We start from the raw sequence: 19,949 nt of genomic DNA on the forward strand, positions 1-19,949 counted from the left end.
ATTTACATGATTTAAAATTCATATCGTATCAACGGTTCAAAACTCTATTATTACGGGAAAACTTTGCCATGAATTTTTTAAGCGAATCGGTTGTAGCATATCAGTTCTCGAATTGCAACGAGAGAACCTGTGCTGATGAAAATACTTGTACCTATCTACTCGCATACTTTTGAGAAGAGCTCAGAAAGTTTCACTTCGGTCCATGAAAGTGAAGATCTTTAACATTGATTGGTTTTGAAAAATTGTTACTTGTGTTGAGTTTTTCAGAATGGAAGTCTTCTCAGTTCTCACATACCTACTTACCTGATTTAACACCGAGGCACCGTTCACTTAGAATTTGAGGCGTTTTTTCCTCCCACTTACTTGTATCTCGAATGATTCACGAGTAACTTGAGCTTATACTCGAGTGATTTTCATTTTTTTTATTTCATTTATTTCTTATATTCTTTGGTTGGATTGAAATTTAGCCAACAAAATTATAATTGAAAAATTTTTTGTTAGGAATCTGAATTTTTTCTCAAAATAGAAATGGACAAATGCAGCGAGTACGTATAATTTTCAAAAAAAAAAATAAATCTGTTCGCACTGCAACTGAAATATGTACCTAATTAAATTTTCAAAAAACTCTGCAAGAAGTAATCAAATTTCATAGGCATTTATTAAAATAGGTACAACCTAAACTTACGGTACATAAAAATGAAACAGGAACAACATAATAACAACTTCATTTTTTATATCAACATAATGATCACATCAAATTTACGCATTATTGCTGGAATCAATGGCGGAATTCTTTTTGTTTTTGTGGATTTTTTTAGATTTAATTTTTTTTATATTTGGAATCTCACACATTATATCATCTTTTTCTTCATTATCACAAGAATCGTCGCAAGTAGTTTTTTTCTTTTCATCTCCCCCATCAATTAATTTTTCCTCTCGCTGTTCATTCTTCTCCTCATCGTGAGAATCACCGCGAGTGGTTTTTTTCTTCTTTTTTCTTTTATCGAGTGATTTTTCCTCTCGTTGTTCGAGTTCAGCTCGCTCCGTATCATTTTTTTCCTCATTGCAACATTCACTTCGAGTACGTTTTTTTCTCGATTTTTTCTCTTGATGTTCGACTCGTTCCAATTTACCTCCTAAGTGTAATCCATGTCTCGCAGCTCTGAAAATTGAGAATTCACAAAAATTGGTCACTTATCGAATCGTGGTGATTAAAAATTGAAGTGTGATTCGAATAATACAAACTTATGAGCAGTACGCCCTCCGCAAGCTTTAAAAAGTTCCTCGTCTGTTAATGCAGCAAATGCAGAAGGATCACACCCGCTTTCTTTTTTCTTACATGTGCCCTTTTTTTTTTTAAAAAAAAAAGAAAAACAAATATTTCGATTACAAAACAGAACAGACATTTTCGAATTGCAGCAGTTCAGAAAAACGACTATCTGTTGATATCTTGGTTCAAAAATTAATAAATAGTTGTTTAAAAATTTACCGTCGATGTAACATTAGAAGCTGCTTTATTGTACGCTTGCTCCCACCAACGATTAGTCGTCTCTTCGGTCAATTTTTCTTGATATCCTATCCCCATTTTATCGAATTTTAAACCACATTTAATTGGCTTTGATATACCCGCTTCGTCCTTGCCGAGTCCTTTCCCTGGTTACATAACAATTACAAGTTGCATGATTAAATTACAATAAAATTTTCAAAAAATTTCAGAATTTTTCTTGTTTTTTTTTTTGCATAAAAATATAATAAAACAGTATTTTTTGTTTAGGATAGATGAAAAATATTCGCAAAATATGCACTTAAAACTACTTGTGATTCATTACCATTTTTTTGCTTGATAAAAATTCATTTGCTATGAAAAATAAAATGAACGCTAGTGTACCCCCAAGTTACCTAATAGTACCTTGAGCTACCTAGCTACCTACCTAGAAAACTTGAGACAAGACAAGTATGATAATAAGTATCTATTTTTGAGAAAAACAGGAATTTGAATTATCCCTCAACTTCTCACCCTTCACCTCTCGTAACTATTGAGTAAGTAAACCCGTGCCTATCTGATACTCTGTCTATTCAATTCAAATCCGCGACATCGAAACAAGATTTCTTTCAAAAAACAGCACCAAATTGCACAGAAACAAATTTATTTTCAATAACAATGTCACAAATTAATTTTAAACAAAATGACGTCTAAATAAAATAACTGAATTGGTATGTAAAGTAAATGTAAACACACAGTACACAATATTAATACGAATAAAATTACTTTTCATAATCGAAAAAATATAGTTACTTAATTTTTTTTTCATCTTATCGAAATTTTTTTTTGTCCCATTTCTTTTATTCATAAACTACACAATACTTAATCAATAACATAGGTTCATAAAGACATACGGTAATCAAAATCAAACCATTCGACGATCACAAAATTTCGAATCCCATGTCGATATTTTTGTACAATTTTTTTTTTCTAGTTTTAGTATTTTTTTTTTCAATTTTCGTAACACGTTTTCATACATAACAAATTTTTAATTACAATTTAATAAGTTACATGAACCTATAATAATTATGAATAAAAAAATTAGGCCTTTTTACAGTAAAAAGATATTACCTATTAACACAACGACACATACAATTAGTGACACTGTTATATGCTTACAATACTCTCAAATTGTTTCGTACAGAAAATATGTATGTAGAATACACGCTCGTCATTTTTTTAAAATTTTTACTACACAGTAGGTACACAATCATCATTCTAATAGTAGGTAGGTACATCAACAGTGGCGTAAAATATATAAATAAGCTGCCAGGAGCTCGTGAAAAATTATCAAAGTGAGTAATTTCTTTTCAAATTTACACCGCTGTTCAATGCAAACAGAGAGAGAGAGAGAAAAAAAGGGGCTGACACATAAAAATAAAAAGCACGACTTCATATACAGGGTGGACAGAAATATCGGGTACCCCTAAAAAAGTTTTCTGCTAAATACTTCGGTTGGTCACAGTGAATGATAATAATGGTAGCACATGATTGGTTGTTAGACTGGAGAGATAACATTTCACCAATCATATGCATCTATTTCACGTTGCCAACCTATATTTTTAATGAAAAACTTTCTTGGGGGTACCCGATATTTCTGTCCACCCTGTAGAAAAATTCAATCTATACATAAAAAAAAACTTATAATTAACTTATCAACTACGTCAATATCACATTTTTAAAATTTCACATTAAATAGTCGCTGAATTTTGTAATTTCACCCTAACAAAATATTCGAACCATTTACGTGTATTTACCTAATTTTCACCAATTAAAAAAAAATTAAATCGAACTAAAAAGCGATAATTTTTAATTAATTTTTTTTCTTCGGAAAATGATGCTTAATTGCGATTGTAATTTTTCTTATCAAAAGAAGCTGAAAATCATAACAAAAACCTCGCGGAATTTGATGACAATGTGTTACTGAAGTGTCAAATATGGAGTAATTTTTATATTAAAGACAATACTAAAAATAGGCGAATCTACATTTAATACATACGAGACTAGAAATCTGATCGTAATTTACAACGATATAACGAGAAAAAAAAGACAACCCGGATCCAAAATTTAAATAATTGAATCAAGAACAGAACAAAAAAAAGTAAATCAATATACACAAGCAACCCTTATTAAACTTTTTTCAAATTTTTGAAATAATATTTCGACCAGCCAGTAGTTAAAAAAAAAAAATCGCGTACTCAACACTAATTTTTTTAAACAACGAATAGGATCATCATTCTGAGAAAAATCACACTTTCGTAAAAATTTACAAGAAAACGCAATAACGACAACGAAACAAAAAATTGCTTAATCCGCGAAAAAAAATACACGTTCAAGTTGAAAATGAAATAAAAAACACGCCATAAATTCGTATTCCATCACCTATTACGAAAATACATCGGCGTTAATGAATACACAGTACATAGATACCTACGTATATAATTCACGAAACAAATTCCACGAACAATTATGAAGTCATGCTTTCATTTTAAACGGATAATAAAATAAAATGGTAAGAAAATTATTCTTTTTTTTTTACAAAAATTACTCCAAAAATAGGTATGAAATAAATTACGATAACGCTTAATTTATTTGTTTTATCACAATGTATCAAGGAATCAGACATGAAAAAAAAATCAGAATCAATATAATAAAAATGAACAAAACCATTTTCATACATAGTTACTCGCGAATACGATAATTTGGATTATAGTATAGTAATTAGAAAAACTGGGAAATTAAACGAGCATGAGCGCAGAAGGGGTCCTTACATACTAGCGACGACAACAACAAGAACAACAACAGCAGCAGCATTATCGTTGAATCTCAGTATGAGCGATGGTTTTTTATAAAAAAACCTATCGCGATGATGGATAGTTTTCTGCTAAAAATTCATCATAAATACCCTCGGACGATTGTAGCAGGGAAAACCAAAAATCTAAATGTTATTCGTAGTCTAAAAGGTTTTTATCAACATGATAAATAATTAACTAAATTCAACTCGAATACATTTTAGCTCAACTTGAGAATGAAACTATATAAATAATAAATACAATATTTCGGTAACTGATTCGTACGATATTTTGAGTTATTCGTAAATTGAGAAAACGAAAAAAAAAAGTTAAGAAAAAAAACAAACGAAAAATTAAGGGTGAAAAAAAAACATATTCGTAGACTAAACAAAAAACAATACATAGAGAAAAGAAATAACGAAGTATTACAATATAAAAAATGTAAAAAAAGTACATAAAAAAAATACGGTTTCCAGCCGTAAGAATACTATTATACTACAGGTAATCCTTATACCCATTATGCGAATTATTCGCGTTATTGTGGGCGAATTTTTTAGACGAATGATCGTGATCGGATTCACGTTCGCGTTTACGCGATTTTAACATATCTTTACTAATTTTCAATTTGAAATCGTTACTGGTGCCTTCTTCGGCGGTCGACGAAGGCGGTATGATTTGATCTTTATTAATTTTAATTTTTAATTTCATAGGTATATCGACTAATTTCTCTTTAGGTATGGTGATTTTAATAGGTCCGGGCTCTTTGAGCTCTTTTTCTTTGCTGTGTTCTTTGCAATGTCGATGTTTGTCTTCTTTATGGCGTTTCTTTTCTTTATGCCTTTTTTCTTTATCGTGCCGTTTATCTTTTTCTTTATGTTTTTTCTTCTTTTTATGCGTATGCGATGTCGAGCATTCGTCGGAGGCCGAAGCAGCCACGTCGATTCTATCGCCTCGAGCGGCAGTCTGCTCTTCGTTATGATTAGAAAGTAGTAGTTGACTAATGGCAGTGGTAGATTTGGAGTGTTCGCCGGGCTCGGTTTTTACCTCGCACGGTTCTTCCTTTACGCTTACGTTACTGAGAGAAGATGGTATGGCGGCGCTAACGCCGTTGTTCTTTTTATGATTACTAACTGGCTGATGTACGTTTGCGCCGGACGAGCTCGACGAAGGCACGACGACCGTGTTCTTCTTGAATATATCTTCGAAACCGGCCACCGTTTCTACTTTTTGCATAACGGGTATAAGCTCGGAGTCCGGAATACCGGGACGATATTGGCGACTGGTAGATTTACTCGGAGTCGTGGTCGTCGCTGGTTCTTGCTTGATATGCACTTCTGCGGGTATAGTACGTTCTTCGATAGGCGACGGTGCTATACTATCGTGCCCGACCGGCGATGGGCTAAAAATCGAGTGATTTTTCGACGATTTAGCGCTACCTACGACGCTGTTTATTACACTGTCGATGGCATCGATGCTGGACGATGTGACAGACGCGTTTGCTGCGCTGTCTTTCTCCAACGACGGTTCGTTTTTAACGACCGTACGTTGTTTTTCGATCTGCTTAGCCATGGCTACCTCTTTGATCACGTTAGATATGATATCCGAATGCGAATTCGTCGTTATCCGGCTACCATCTTGGTGCAGACTGTTCTCTTTTTTATTGTGAGGATTTTTCACAGCCGCCGAGACCGAACTGGAGGTTGGATGGGTGTAATTCGAAATAGACGCGACAGCTGCGGCTGTAGCGTTGTAGCCTGGTTCTTGTTTGATCGGTTGGAAAATACTTTCGTGTTTAACGCTGACCGAAGCAGGTTCTTGCTTGATGTCGGTCATTTTACGTTGATCTGGCCGGATCGTATCTTTGGTTGATGGAGCAACGGTATTAGCCGCAGGACCGGTCGAATGGCCGGTACCGGCTGCTGGATTGATCTTAGACTTAGTCGCGTTATAAATCGCGCCTGAGGATAACACTTTAGTATGAGGAGTGTGTTGGGAACTCGATGACATTTGCTGCTGTTGCTGTTGTTGTTGTTGTAATTGTTGTCGTTGTTGCGATGACGAGACGTGAGTCGAAGATGAATTACTTCTGTTAGGCTGAGATGATGACATTGTATTGCTATTACTGCCATTGACCGACGATGACGACGTCGCAACACCGGGCTTCGCAGCCGGCGAATGAAAGCTCTGATGATGGTTGGACGAGGATAGAGATGCGGAAGATTTCTGCGCTCGACTCGGTCCCGGTATAAATTTAGCGTCGATTTTAGCGTCCATGGACGACGACGACGACGACGGTTGCGGTTGCTGTTGGAGCAGCTGCTGCGGTGTCAGCTGCATCTTCGGATGATGCGTGGACGACGTTGATGCCATACTATGGCCAGCGCCGTTAGCGTTCGGTTTACGGTCACCGTCGAACGATAAACTACCCAAAGACGAATTCTGGCTACTTAACGACTTCTGCGAGTTTTGTATTATTTTCTTCAGTCTGGACGGACATTTATCGTAAATAACCAGAAATTCGTTGGTCATTTGTTCGAGTAACTCTTGCGTAACGCTTTCGTCGATGTACGACCACCACGACAAGTTTTCTTTACTCTTCGGTATCTCGCAATTGGACCAACGGCAAACCAGATGAATACAGAAACAGGCCACCACCGTGGGCCTATACTGTAGACACATCGTCGTCAAGTATAAGCTATTCGACGCCCAGAAATAGGAAGCGTGCGAGATATCTTTACTGAGCGAGGCCAGCTCGCAGAATTGAACGATATACGTATGCGGATGTTCGACTGCCATGTCGAAGCCTAACGTCTGCAGAAGTATATTTTCGTTCATCACTAATTCCTGCGCTTGCTCCAAATACGATTCCGAGTTGCAGTCTGTGTTGGTTTGACCTTTTTGCAAACACCACTGCGCCATTTTTATGATATACTCGAGTTTACGCGGCTGCTCTTCCACTTTGGCGGCTAAAAACAGCGCCGCCATCGCGATCGTATTACGATGAAAATGCGTAAACGAATGAAACATGTAAAACCGATGCATATACACGATGGCTGTACTAATACAAAGCTGCGTTAACGACAAACGTTTACCCACATCGCGAATAAAATTCGCCGCCTGTTGTCGATGCATCAGCTCTTTCTCGGCGTCTATACCGCATCTTCTGCTGGGCGAATTTTCCAATTGTTCTTTCGTGAAGTACCATCGTTCGTCAGACATTTTGATTTCGGCATCAATGACACTGGTGGCACGTTCATGCGACCGTAACAATGCTTGCGAAGGATTTATCGCCTCTTCGCATCTTTATTCTGCAAAAAATTAAAAAAGAAACAAACTTCGCATTAGAAGCGTATTCGTCTTTGAATTCTTTAATAACAATATTGTAACTATGATAAGATAGGTAAAGGTGTAAAGGTATATACTATATACAGGGTGCTCAGAAATATCGTGAACCCCTAACTAAGTTTCCTGCTAAATATTTCGGTTGGTCACTGAGAATGATAATAATGATAGCACATGATTGGTTGTTACACTGAGATGATAACATTCCACCAATCATATGCATCTACTTCACGTTGCCAACCTATATTTTCAATAAAAAACTTTCTTTGAAGTTTACGATATTTCTGGGCACCCTGTAGGCCTATGTACAGGGTGCCCAGAAATATCGTGAACCCCTAACAAAGTTGTCAACTAAAAATAGTAAATATTATTACGGTTGCTCACAGTGAATGATAGCATTGATAGCACATGATTGGTTGTTAGACTGAGATGATAACATTCCACCAATCATATGCATCTATTTCACGTTGCCAACCTATATTTTTAAGAAAAAACTTTCTTTGGGGTTCACGATATTTCTGGGAACCCTGTATACATGGTAATTCACATCTGTCGGACTTTACGCACGTATACGTGTACCTTCGGTAATTATAATGGGAAATATTTAATCGAACGACAAAAAAGGTGGTTTGAACGACAGGCAAGTCTTACGACAATAAGAGGGATATTAACGTCAAATTAGGTGCTAAAAACAGAAGCTTTTAAACGACTAAACAGGTAGTCATCACGACTATTTTTGTTTATGAATCACGACTACTTCTCCCGACAGATATGAGCGTTAGAACGACAAAGTATGATTTTCAGCGACAACTAAACTAGAATATGATAAAGCTGTAATTCAAAACTGCTACATTTTGCCATTTCTCCAGATGTGTCTTTAAAGGAGTGGATCTCTGGGTATCAATGGGCTGCTCAAAACAAAAAAGTGATTCAAATTCCAGGCGATTCCAGCGCTGCTTCCTTTTTTTTCACCATCTCCAGCATAGCCAAACACTCAATTACTCCCAAATTGATCAAAACCTTCAAATCTGCAGACAAACATTGGAAAACTTTTGACAAATTCCTCAAACTCACACATGGAATTTGGAAAATCAGCATTGTACCGAACAATTTGAAATTATCAACTTAATCATGCCTTTATTTCATGAAAAGAACAACATGTAAACATGTACTTGGAATGCAAAGTTGTCAGAAATGGGTTCGGGACCCCCCCCCCCCCCGAGGCGAAATCCATTTCCTTCGGCCAAAAACGCAAACTTGGGAGGCCAGCTAAATCCAAAAGGGCACTATTGGTGCAATGAAACTTTTTTTTCCTATCAATTTGCAAATGTGTAGTCTTTGTAGTCTCTTTTTAATTGTATAAATTGCCGTTTTTTAATCATAAAATTAGTCGTTCCTAGATACTATTGTGTCGTGAATTTTGCTTATCCGGTTGTCGTGTAAAATAATTATTTGTCGTTGAATGCATTTTCTTACCGTGCAATATAAAATGCCTGTCGTTGAAGTACTTTTTTTGTCGTGTTTTTTGTGGGCCGTGGTATTTATTTTTTCTGTCGCTTAAACCCCTTATTTTTGTCGTGCATTCCCCCTTTTTTGTCGTAACGATAAATCATACCCAATTATACTAGGTTTAAATTAAGCGAAAATTCGCAAGCTACGCGTCCATACATTCGACTACATTGTATCGTAATAATGACATTATCCTCGACGAAAACCGTCGAATTCGCTAAGCCGGTTAACGAATCGAACATATTCGACGGGTATTCTTCGGAATAACGCAACGTAGGTAATATTCAAATCGAAAACATAAATACCTCGGGAGTATTAATTTTTTTTAAAAAACCTCCCATCTTCGCATTATAACATAAATATAGAATATCGATAATTAAAAACCACTACTCGTAACGAGCTTCAGCACTAATTTTCTCATCAATCACCAATTTTTACACACAGCTGGAAAGCAAATACGCGATCAAGTACTTGAATAACGTACACCATAGAATGCAAACTTCCTCAACACATGATTTTCTCCTTTTAATTGATTATCAATTACGTTGCAGTCATTTTCATCAATCTCTTCTGCTGACTGAAATACTGTCAAGTGCCAAATACAATCAACGAAGACTCAACAGATTCGTCCACAATTCGTGTTATCTTTTCTTTCGAATAATACAGGGAGGCAGTTACGCCTACGCATCAAATAGTATTCCTAATGTACGTTGTTTGGTAATTATTGCGAAACTTTTTCAGCACTTCAAATCAATTACAAGGCGCATTTCTACGTAATCATCTTGATAAAATGGGTAGTAGGTATTTGGAAACTGATAAGATTATAATAATGCTGAAATGCTGATGTCGCAAATACCAAAAAAACCAAAACAACCAACAAGTAGGTATATTCAAGACAACATCCCTCATTCCAAGTGCAATGAAAAATATTTTCAGTTCACCAACCTCAATAATTTGTCATGCCATCATAGGCAGATTTTAATTACCTACTTTCTGTGAAAGTGAAAATCCTTAGCAATTTTGCTGAGTAAAAACTGTAAAAAGCGAGTATTTTAGAAAAAGCAATTTTTTAGAATTACATATTAGCAAAGAAATTACATTTTCTCGAATTTTTTCATTTTATACGTTGGCAAAGAACGCCACTTTTCCCTAACTTGTTGAAAAAGCTAAAATTTTTGGCAAAAAGTAAGCTCAAAATTGCAAAAAAGTCAAATTATGTGTCAAAATTGCAAAACATCAGATTTTGTGTCAACAATGCAAAAAAATCTAATTTTTCGTCAAAGTTGCAAAAAAAGTAAGATTTTTGTCAAAGTTGCAAAAAAGTCAGATTTTTGGCAAAATTGCAAAAAAAAAGTCAAATTTGGTGTCAAGTTGCAAAAAAATCAGATTTTTTCAAAATTGCAAGAAAACGAAATTATTTGTCAAAATTGCAAAAAAAGGTCAGATTTTGTGTCAAAATTGCAAAAAAAGGTCAGATTTTGTGTCAAAATTGCAAAAAAAGGTCAGATTTTGTGTCAAAATTGCAAAACATCAGATTTTGTGTCAACAATGCAAAAAAATCCAGATTTTATGTCAAAATTGCAAAAAAAAGTTAAGTTTTATGTCAAAGTTGCAAAAAAGTCAGATTTTTGTCAAAATTGCAAAAAGAGTCAAATTATGTGTAAAAATTGCAAAATATCAGATTCTGTATCAAAATAGCAAAAAAATCTAATTTTTGTCAAAATTGCAAAAAAAGCCAGCTTTTGTGTCAAAATTGCAAAAAAAAGTCAGACTTTGTGTCAAAGTTGCAAAAAAAATAGTAAGACATTGAACAATTGGAATATTGGAAAGAAATAATACTTTTTGAAATTTTTAGCACAAAACCTTGAATTTTTGACAATTTTTTTTTTTGGTAAAAAACAAGTCTTACACAATTATAGCAAAAAGAAGGACTTTTTTGGAATGACTGGTAAAAAAATGATACCTTTTTCCCATCATTGTTGAAAATGGATCTTTTTTTAAATTTTCTGGTTAAAAAGCGATATTTTTCGGTAATTTTTTGAAAAAATAAATACAGACTTTAAAGAAGTGCATTTCAACAAATTATTCACTTATCGATTATTTTCAGAATTTTTTCTCTCTTCAATGATGGAAAAAAATTTAATTTTGGAAAATTTGTAAACAAAAAAAAAAAAAAAAAGGTAACTTTGGTAACAAAAAGTTACATATTTTTAGTACCTTTGGTAACTCTCAGTTTAAAAAGTAAATTTTTCTTCTCTGAGATTTGTTCAGTTGAATTTATTTGTTTTGATTTTGATCAGTTCAATTTCTGATTTGATTTATTTCAATTAAATTACAATTTTCGATCATTCCGATGTAAACCACATGCTGAACTCAACTCGAATGTCCATCACCATTCCATCGTTCATTATTCGCACATTATTTTTCAAATAATGCAACAATATCAACCACACTCAAGATATAAATTATTCTTACTTAGTTTGAAATGATCAATTACTCTGTATAGGTAATAGGTATACCTTACAGATCTGGTAGATATATTCGTTACATAAAACGTGCTTCAATAAGCAATAATACCAAAATAAACCGGTAATGCGACGAAAATGAAAAAAATCACAACAGACGAACATCGCGACATATACATAAAAAAAAAACAAACGAAATATAAAATAATAAAGACACGATATTCTTTATAACTCATTCGAGTGGTATTCCAATTGGAATATGATGACATCCCCGATACCAATGTTTCATGAAATGTCACCTGTAACAATGTTGCTCATTAGTGCGATACGTCAACAACTGTCATCATTTCGTTAACGAAAAGGCAAGCATTTGATCAAAAAGTATAACCTACTAGCGTAACATAAAAATATGTAACTAATAAACTACAGACGTTGCGTTGCATAAAATGTTATTTAGGTACCTACTCACCGTTGTTTTGTAAATTCAAATCCAAAGGGTGCAAAGATGACTAATATTCTATTTTCGCGGGTCACATTCATCATCACCATTCGATTTTCACAATACTGGATACGACTAAAGGAAACTGACGAACCTTCTTCGGTGTGTTTTCGATTATAAAACATTTCCAAAATAATTAACCGTGAAAAAATCTACAAAATAATTCTTTTTAGATCTGTAATAAGTACTCGTTTTGGCGCGAAAAACTGAACACATTTGTTTTCAAAACAAATTCATTTATTGCCAAAATGCCTAATAGGCTACACATTAAGAACTTATACTTATGTATAAGTTTATGTTTTTATAATATAGGTATTATATGCGGTAGGTATGTACTTCACTAGATTTTAATTTAATTTTACCCGAAATAAAATAACCAAAAATGAATTCATCGTTTCTCGTACGAAATAAACAAATGAAATTAATTTTTCTTTTTTAAATCTAATTTATAATTTACCACTCTGATGGAATAAAGTCATTATTTCAAAAGTGTACATCATTAGTAAGTATGGTATATATAATATCTATATAAAAAGTACTCAATACGAAGGGGATACACAATTTAGGCTTCCTTCGTGATATTGAATTATAAACTTTTAATTACGTACATAAAGATCGTATTTTACGAGTATTTAATACATATGCGGTAAAAGGACCACAAATTCAAAATAGTTTAGGTACACAAAAAATTAGTAGGGTATTCTATGAAAGAGATTAAACAAAGTGAATACCTAAGCGAATAAATTTTGAAAAAAAATACCGATATTTAGCGACGTTTAAACAATGGAGCTTTTAATTTTGTAAATTAATAATTGAACATTCGTTACAAAGTCGTACTTAATTAAAACGGAAAGTTAGATAAAATGGTCAAAAATTATTTCAAAAACACTATTACAATCGATGTTTCGTTTACCTATTCGAATGATTTGTTGAAAAATATGTACTTTTCGAAAAAATCGAATCAATAAAATGAAATCATAAAACACTTTTTTGAAAAACTATAAAAACGGAATTCGAGAGCTGTTTAATTTTTTTAAAAAGGGGAATTTACCAAATCATTATTGTATGTAGCTGAACCTCGAAGCGAAATTATTTGAAAAAGTACGAACTTGAGCAGATTTATGGCGATATTCCAATATATCACATTTGACTAAACTCAGTACAACTAAACTCTCAAGGTGTAGAGACGCGATTTTGGTAACCGACTCACACGACAGTGACATTACCAACGAGTAAATAAAAAACAAGAAAAGGATTAATGTGTAGCCGAAACAAGCTAACATTAACAACGAGAGATACAGGGAAGAAATAAAATTAAAAAAAAAAAAAACAAGTATCACAATATGAATAAAAAAATCAATTATCCATATAACGTAAGAATATGTACACGACATACAATATATGAAAAAAAAAACACAATAAAACAAAACACAGTTCCTTACAATAATACTATCGATAGGCAGTTCTTATAATTCACTTATAACCATTTTGAGAATTCGTATCAAGATTACGAGAATGTTTTCTAGACGAATGATCGTGATCCGATTCACGTTTACGTTTACGCGATTTCGATACATTTTCAGAACTATTTTTCACTTCAACAACACCGTAGCTTGTACTCGCTTCGGAAGTCGAAGGCGGTACGATTAGATCTTTGTTAATTTTAATTTTCAATTTTACAGGTATATCGGCTAATTTTTCTTTCGGAATGGTAATTTTGATAGGCCCCGGTTCTCTGCGCTCTTTCTCTTTACTGCTGTGCTCTTTACGATGGTGGTGTTTATCTTCTTTATGGCGTTTCTTCTCTTTATGCCGTTTATCTTTTTCTTTATGTTTTTTCTTTTTTTTGTGAGTGTGCGACGTCGACGGAGAGCATGCACTCACGACGACCGAGTCGACTTGATCGTTACTAATCGCTGGCTCTTCGTTAGAATTAGTAACCGAGGGTGGTTGACTATTACTACTAGAAGAGGGAAACGCCGAGTATTTACAAGGTTCCGTTTTAATCTCGCAAGGTTCTTTTTCAACCTTCACCTCGACGTGGTTCAGAGACGGTGCTGAGCTAATGGTGGAGTTGGTTACTAATAACGGCTTGATGTCGGTAGAAGCGCTGGACGGTACGCTAACGGTATTTTTTTCGAGTATTTTTTCGCGATTGGAATTGGTTTTGTCATTTTTGATACCAGGTATAAGCTCACGACGCGAAACGTTATTATGATTGGTATATTTATAAGGAGTAGTCGTCGATGGTTCTAGTTTAATTTGCGTTTCGCTGAGCAGAGGCTCCTGCTTAATTTGCACGTTTTCGGGCAGAGGCTCCTGCTTAATTTGCACGTTTTCGGACAAAGGCTCTTGTTTAATTACCACCTCGGCGGGTAAAATTCGTTCCGCGACCGCGGGCGGAAGTTTAAAACGATCGTGATTGGGTGGAGGCGATGGGCTGAATATCGAGTGACTTCTCGACGTGACCGGAGCCGCAACTCGATTGGCAAGTGAACCGAAATTGTTTTCAGGAGGCTCGGTCTTGATATCGGTGCGTTTTTCGCTTTGATTGGCCGTAGTGAGTTCTTTGATCACATTCGATACCATATCGGGACGCGAATTCGTCGCGAATCGATTAGATTCTCGACTATGACCGTCGACGATCTTTTGATGAGTATGTTTCGCAGAAATGTCGTCGTTGACTACACGTCGATGAGTAGAGATCGAAGGAACAGTCGCAGCCGAAGGCGCAGCATGATGAGCAGGCTCTTGTTTCACGACGGGGCGAGGTTTTAGTCGAATTTCAGTCACTTTCGGTCGATCGGGTCTCGCTATTTCTTTAGTAGGCACAACGCTACCGCTGCCGTCGGTACTGGTGGAATGACCGGCAGTAGTACCAGAAGAAGCGATTTTATGAGCATGCTGCGAACTCGTCAACGTCGTCGAAGCACCGTGATGTCGTTGATGATGATGATGGTGTTGTTGATGATGCGGATGACGTTGCTGTTGTTGTTGTTGTTGTTGCTGCTGTTGTTGATGCAGATGACGTTGTTGTTGTTGTTGTTGTTGCTGCTGCTGCTGCTGTGGCTGCGTAGACGATGCGAGAGAGGCGGAATTGCTTTTGACTGAAGAAGACGAGACAGGCGGAGCATTCGGGATGGCATTCATATTACCATTCATCAAAGATGCCGATGACGACGACGACGAAGAATACCCTGATGAACCATGCGACGTCGAATGAGAACTATGATGATGGTTAGACGAATGCATCGACGATGACTTATGCACTCGATTCGATCCAGAAGCACTGTGATTGCTGGTCGAAACGTGCTGACGTTTTTGCAGATGCGACATCGACGTCGACGTCGATGAAGATGACGACGACGACGACGTTGAGGTCGTTGAGGCTGCACTGTGACCGAACGAGCCGGATGACGACTGGTCGCTGACCTCCGGCTTACGATCGCCGTTGAGCGGATGATTACTCGGAATATGGCGATTTTTCATCAGCTCCTGAAATTTGTTTTTCATTCGCTGCGGAAATTTTTCGTAAGCGCCTAAAAACTCTTGGATCATTTGTTCTAATAATTCAGGTGTAACGCTAGGATCGATGGCCGACCACCAAGCTGGGTTGTCGCCGCTCATCTGTATCTTATGGCCGGACCATTTGCAAACGAGATCGATACAAAAGCAAGCCACCACTGACGGCCTGTACTGCACGCACAGGGTCGTCACGTGCAAACTATTCGACGCCATGCCGTACATAACTTTCGTTATGTCTTTATTCATTTTGACTTTTTCACTAAATTCTACGATAAACGCATGCGGATGTTTGATAGCTAAGTCAAAGCCTAACGTTTGCAGTAGTATATTTTCATTCATTACCAGCTCCTGTACTTGATCTAAATACGTTTCGGAGCTGCAATCGATACTACTTTGACTTTTTTGCAAACACCATTGACCAACTCTAATTATGTTTTCCAGTTTACGAGTCTGCTCTTCGACTTTGGCCGCCAAAAACAGAGACGCCATCGCAATCGCGTTCCAGTGGAAATGCGTAAACGAATGGAACACGTAAAATCGATGCATATACACCATGGCCGTGCTAATACCTAACTGGTTCACTCGTAAATGCTTACCACTTCCCATATCCTGGATCAAATTCGCCGCCAGTTGCCTATAATTCAGTTCCTTATCCGCATCGATGCCGCATCTTCTGCTTGGCGAATTTTCCAACTGTTCTTTCGTAAAATACCATCGCTCGTCCGACATTATCACTTTACAATAACACTCGTTTCGAAATAGGCGCGTTTGAACGAGTACACGATACTATATTCAATCGCTTCGTATCATTATTCTGGAAACATTAAAAAAAAAACTTCGAATTAGGTATTTTAGAAGCTTAAAACCATTCACATAAATGAATATTTAAACGAGAAAGCGAATATAAGCAAAATCTCCCTAACAAAATATCCTCATAGTAGGCCTAGAAAATTCGTTAGCTCCGCGTCGATATTCAATCAAGCACGTGGTATCTTAATGAGAGTGTTATCCGCGAAAAAAATTGATTAAACAAGAATCTTTCGTTTTATAAACGCGATGATGCAGTTGTAAAATATATTACAGTAAGTGTGAGGCACGCTACCGGCAGATCTAAACCGACGAAAAATTGATACAATCTATCAAGTAACATTTCCAAGAAATAATTTTCATCGTTAATGCAATAGAATACGTGGTTTGCCAATCCTGTCGCTCAAGTGGGAAAAAATCTTCAAATCTTCATCAAAGGTCGTTCAAATTACACGTTTTCATCATCAAATAATTAATACGATGCATATTTATGACAGGAGCAGGTCAGACGCAATAGTAGCAAACTTTGGTTAGAATGCGAAGTATCAATTCAGAGTTTAGAGTTGTCAAATTAATCTCTTGATCACCGATGCGGATTCCACCACTACACAATCTTTCAATGGGCACTGAACGATGATTTTTATGTTGACGCGCGTCGTTTCAATTTTCATTTAGAAAATATTCGAAGTCCATTTCTTCTCCAAGTGTGTAATGATCTTCATGTTATGAAAGGTGAATTACGCTGCGACATATCCTTCCAGTAGTCTTTTTACAGTTTCGATGACAAAATTGCATACGAATCATAAATTTCACCGAAGCTATTTGATTCGAAAGGCAGATCGCAGAAGAATCTTCCACACTGATTTTTCCCTGGCGATATTTACTCCAGAATGAAGGTAGAAGCAGGGCAGGTTCACAAAATATGAGACATGGTCGGGAAAATAATACAGTAGCCGGTAACGTGATGAAAAAAAAAATGCACAACAATATGAAAATCATAACGAGAATATCACACGTTTTCTAATTCATTCAAATGGTATCTGCGATGGAGTAGGATGACATCTCCAATACGTTTGATGAAATGTCACCTGTAACAATGTCGCTTATTAGAGTACTTCGCCAATACCTTCCAAAATTTCAGAGACGAAAAAACGCATGCATTTTGTATAAAATACGAAAAGTATTAGAAATGAGAACGAGTACATTCGTCATTATTTACTTACTTTGAAATATAGATCCTATAATGTACAATGGCGAACATCTCAACTATTCTACGATGACTGTTTTTCCATTAGGTGAAGTCCATCTTATCAAAATTGTTAGCTCTTCTGTTTTTCAGGTAATAATACGCCTTTGAAAAATTATTACGAAAAAGCCTGTAGAAAATAAGACGACTTTGTAGTCGTGCAAAAATTACATATCAATTAAATGCAATAATTCTCAATCGAATAAGATTTGAAAAAAAAAAAATAAACCTACAATACAAATTAATGTACAGAATAAGCCTAAATATACTTTAAAAAATGAATCGAAATGTTTAAAAACAAGTGTTCGTTTATTTCGAAAATGCCCAACAACAGATAATGAAAATTACCCATCGAGAAATTTTACGTTTAAACGGATGAAGTGTTTCGCAATACTGCCTATGATTTCGTGAAATTCTTATTGAAAGAAATTTGATAAAACTCGAGATTTGTACGAAGATTTCTTCGGTTTTAAATAAAATGCGAATTTTGTTCACGAAATCTTCAATCTAAAATACATTATTTTTTTATCTTTTCTTTTACTGAAACAAAGTAAAAGTTTACGATTAGTCAGAACTTTCGAAAAATATTACTCATACTAGTTAAGCTATGACGTATCGGTTAATTTACTGATATAAACATCACATTCGATAACACATAGTTAATTGGTTATTAATACCTAACTTTAGAGAGGTACCACAATTTTTCATCGTATTTCAACGTGAAACACATCTTTTCATATCTTGATGAGATTCCTAGAGAACGCTAAAAATGAATAATCGTAGTAGGCGATGGTTAATAGATCATTTAGAAATAAAAATAATATGTTTGGTACTTGCTTCGACACTTACTCGGTGGATAGAGCTGGTTCAAGAAAATTCGCAATCGCAAAATCTACCAATATCATCACCAAGTTCACAAATAGATGAATTGAAACACGCTAACGAATCAAAGTTCCACGCAGATAATAATTTGGGTGGAATTTTCTCGCATACGATATTTACTCATCAATAGGATATACATTATAAAACTGTAAGCTGACGCATCAACGTTAACGGATATCATCAGCATGAAAACTGATAATAAATATCATCGGGTATTTGATATTAGAGAGAGTAGAATTAAACATTCGCTGGATTGCACGACTCAGTTCCATTAATGATTAAGCTTAGGTCAAATCTCATACAACCAGAACTCATCAAATAGAATTTCCAACTCAGTCGAGATCAGCGATGAAGGGGTTAACCTCTTATCATACTTGGTTCTTCGCAACAGATTAGGGCAAAACTTGACAAATATTTACGAGCGGTAAGCAAATTTCTCGAAAATTAAGACAGAAACGAATACATCGGCAACAGTAGTTCAAAATAGTCATTTACAGATAAACGCTGAATGTTGTACGGTCGCACATATCTCATTTTCAACAGAGTTCAGTTGAAAGGTGATTTTTATAAAACAAAGTACGATGATTATTTTAGATCTAATCAGATTGAAATGCAGAGAGAGGCATGTGATCGAGAGTACACAGAATTTCTGAGAATTAAATAGGACATAGATTTTCTACGAGTACAAATACTGCAACAGTTACCATTAGGATTAACAATCATTCAGCGATGATTCAGGATGCATATTACTGGAAAAACATTCAGCAGAACATTCATTCGATGTAAATGATTGAAGGGAATCGATGAAGAAAGATGTTTAGCAAAATTCTAATTATATCTGCGAGATTTTCGGGCACGTAAATGATAGTGGATACTGCTATTCGTTTTACCTTTTTGCCATCCGTATTTCTTTAGAATTTTCTCAGCGTAGTCCATTATCACTGATGATGTAGGAAACAATGTACACCTTCGATTAATAAGAATAATTTCAATTCGAACAAGTAATTAATTTAATAAATTATTTTGAACTTTTAAACTAAAACAAAACGAAAGAGCAAAACACGATTTTCAACTCATCGACCAACCATCGTTGAAATGGTGAAGTGACGTACATGAGTGTAGCTGTGGCCTAGCGTGACCGGTTTTCTACTTTCTCGAAACCGAAACATTAACGTTTCGTTTCCAAAGACTCGAAAATTCGAAAAACAATTTTTTTTTTAGATACATTCATCAAATTTCAATTTTTGAAATGATTTTTACTCGGAAATATCAAAAGATTGAATCAAATTCTATCATTTCCGGGGAAAAATGAAAAAGAAATGTTTAAAAAAATGACCTT

The 19,949-nt window shown here is 35.3% G+C and overlaps 3 protein-coding genes across 3 annotated transcripts; all 3 read right to left on the bottom strand.

Moving 5' to 3' along the window:
- Positions 1–639: 639 nt before the first annotated feature.
- On the bottom strand, positions 640–19,475 carry LOC135840141 (G patch domain-containing protein 4). The gene is made up of 4 exons (XM_065356507.1): positions 19,315–19,475; positions 1,490–1,653; positions 1,246–1,346; positions 640–1,162 (listed from the first exon to the last, which is right to left on the bottom strand). The coding sequence occupies exons 1-4, from the start codon at positions 19,331–19,333 to the stop codon at positions 760–762; spliced, it is 687 nt and encodes a 228-aa protein (XP_065212579.1). The 5' UTR covers positions 19,334–19,475; the 3' UTR covers positions 640–759.
- Positions 2,131–19,721, bottom strand: LOC135840136 (cyclin-T1-like). Its single transcript, XM_065356500.1, has 2 exons — positions 19,501–19,721; positions 2,131–7,643 (listed from the first exon to the last, which is right to left on the bottom strand). The coding sequence occupies exon 2, from the start codon at positions 7,552–7,554 to the stop codon at positions 4,831–4,833; it is 2,724 nt and encodes a 907-aa protein (XP_065212572.1). The 5' UTR covers positions 7,555–7,643; positions 19,501–19,721; the 3' UTR covers positions 2,131–4,830.
- On the bottom strand, positions 13,417–17,882 carry LOC135840135 (cyclin-T2-like). The gene is made up of 2 exons (XM_065356499.1): positions 17,706–17,882; positions 13,417–16,489 (listed from the first exon to the last, which is right to left on the bottom strand). Exon 2 carries the CDS (start codon positions 16,402–16,404, stop codon positions 13,624–13,626), a length of 2,781 nt encoding a protein of 926 aa, XP_065212571.1. The 5' UTR covers positions 16,405–16,489; positions 17,706–17,882; the 3' UTR covers positions 13,417–13,623.
- Positions 19,722–19,949: the final 228 nt, after the last annotated feature.

The sequence above is a fragment of the Planococcus citri genome, chromosome 3 (genome assembly GCF_950023065.1).
Source record: "Planococcus citri chromosome 3, ihPlaCitr1.1, whole genome shotgun sequence".
NCBI classification, from domain to species: Eukaryota; Metazoa; Arthropoda; class Insecta; order Hemiptera; family Pseudococcidae; genus Planococcus; species Planococcus citri.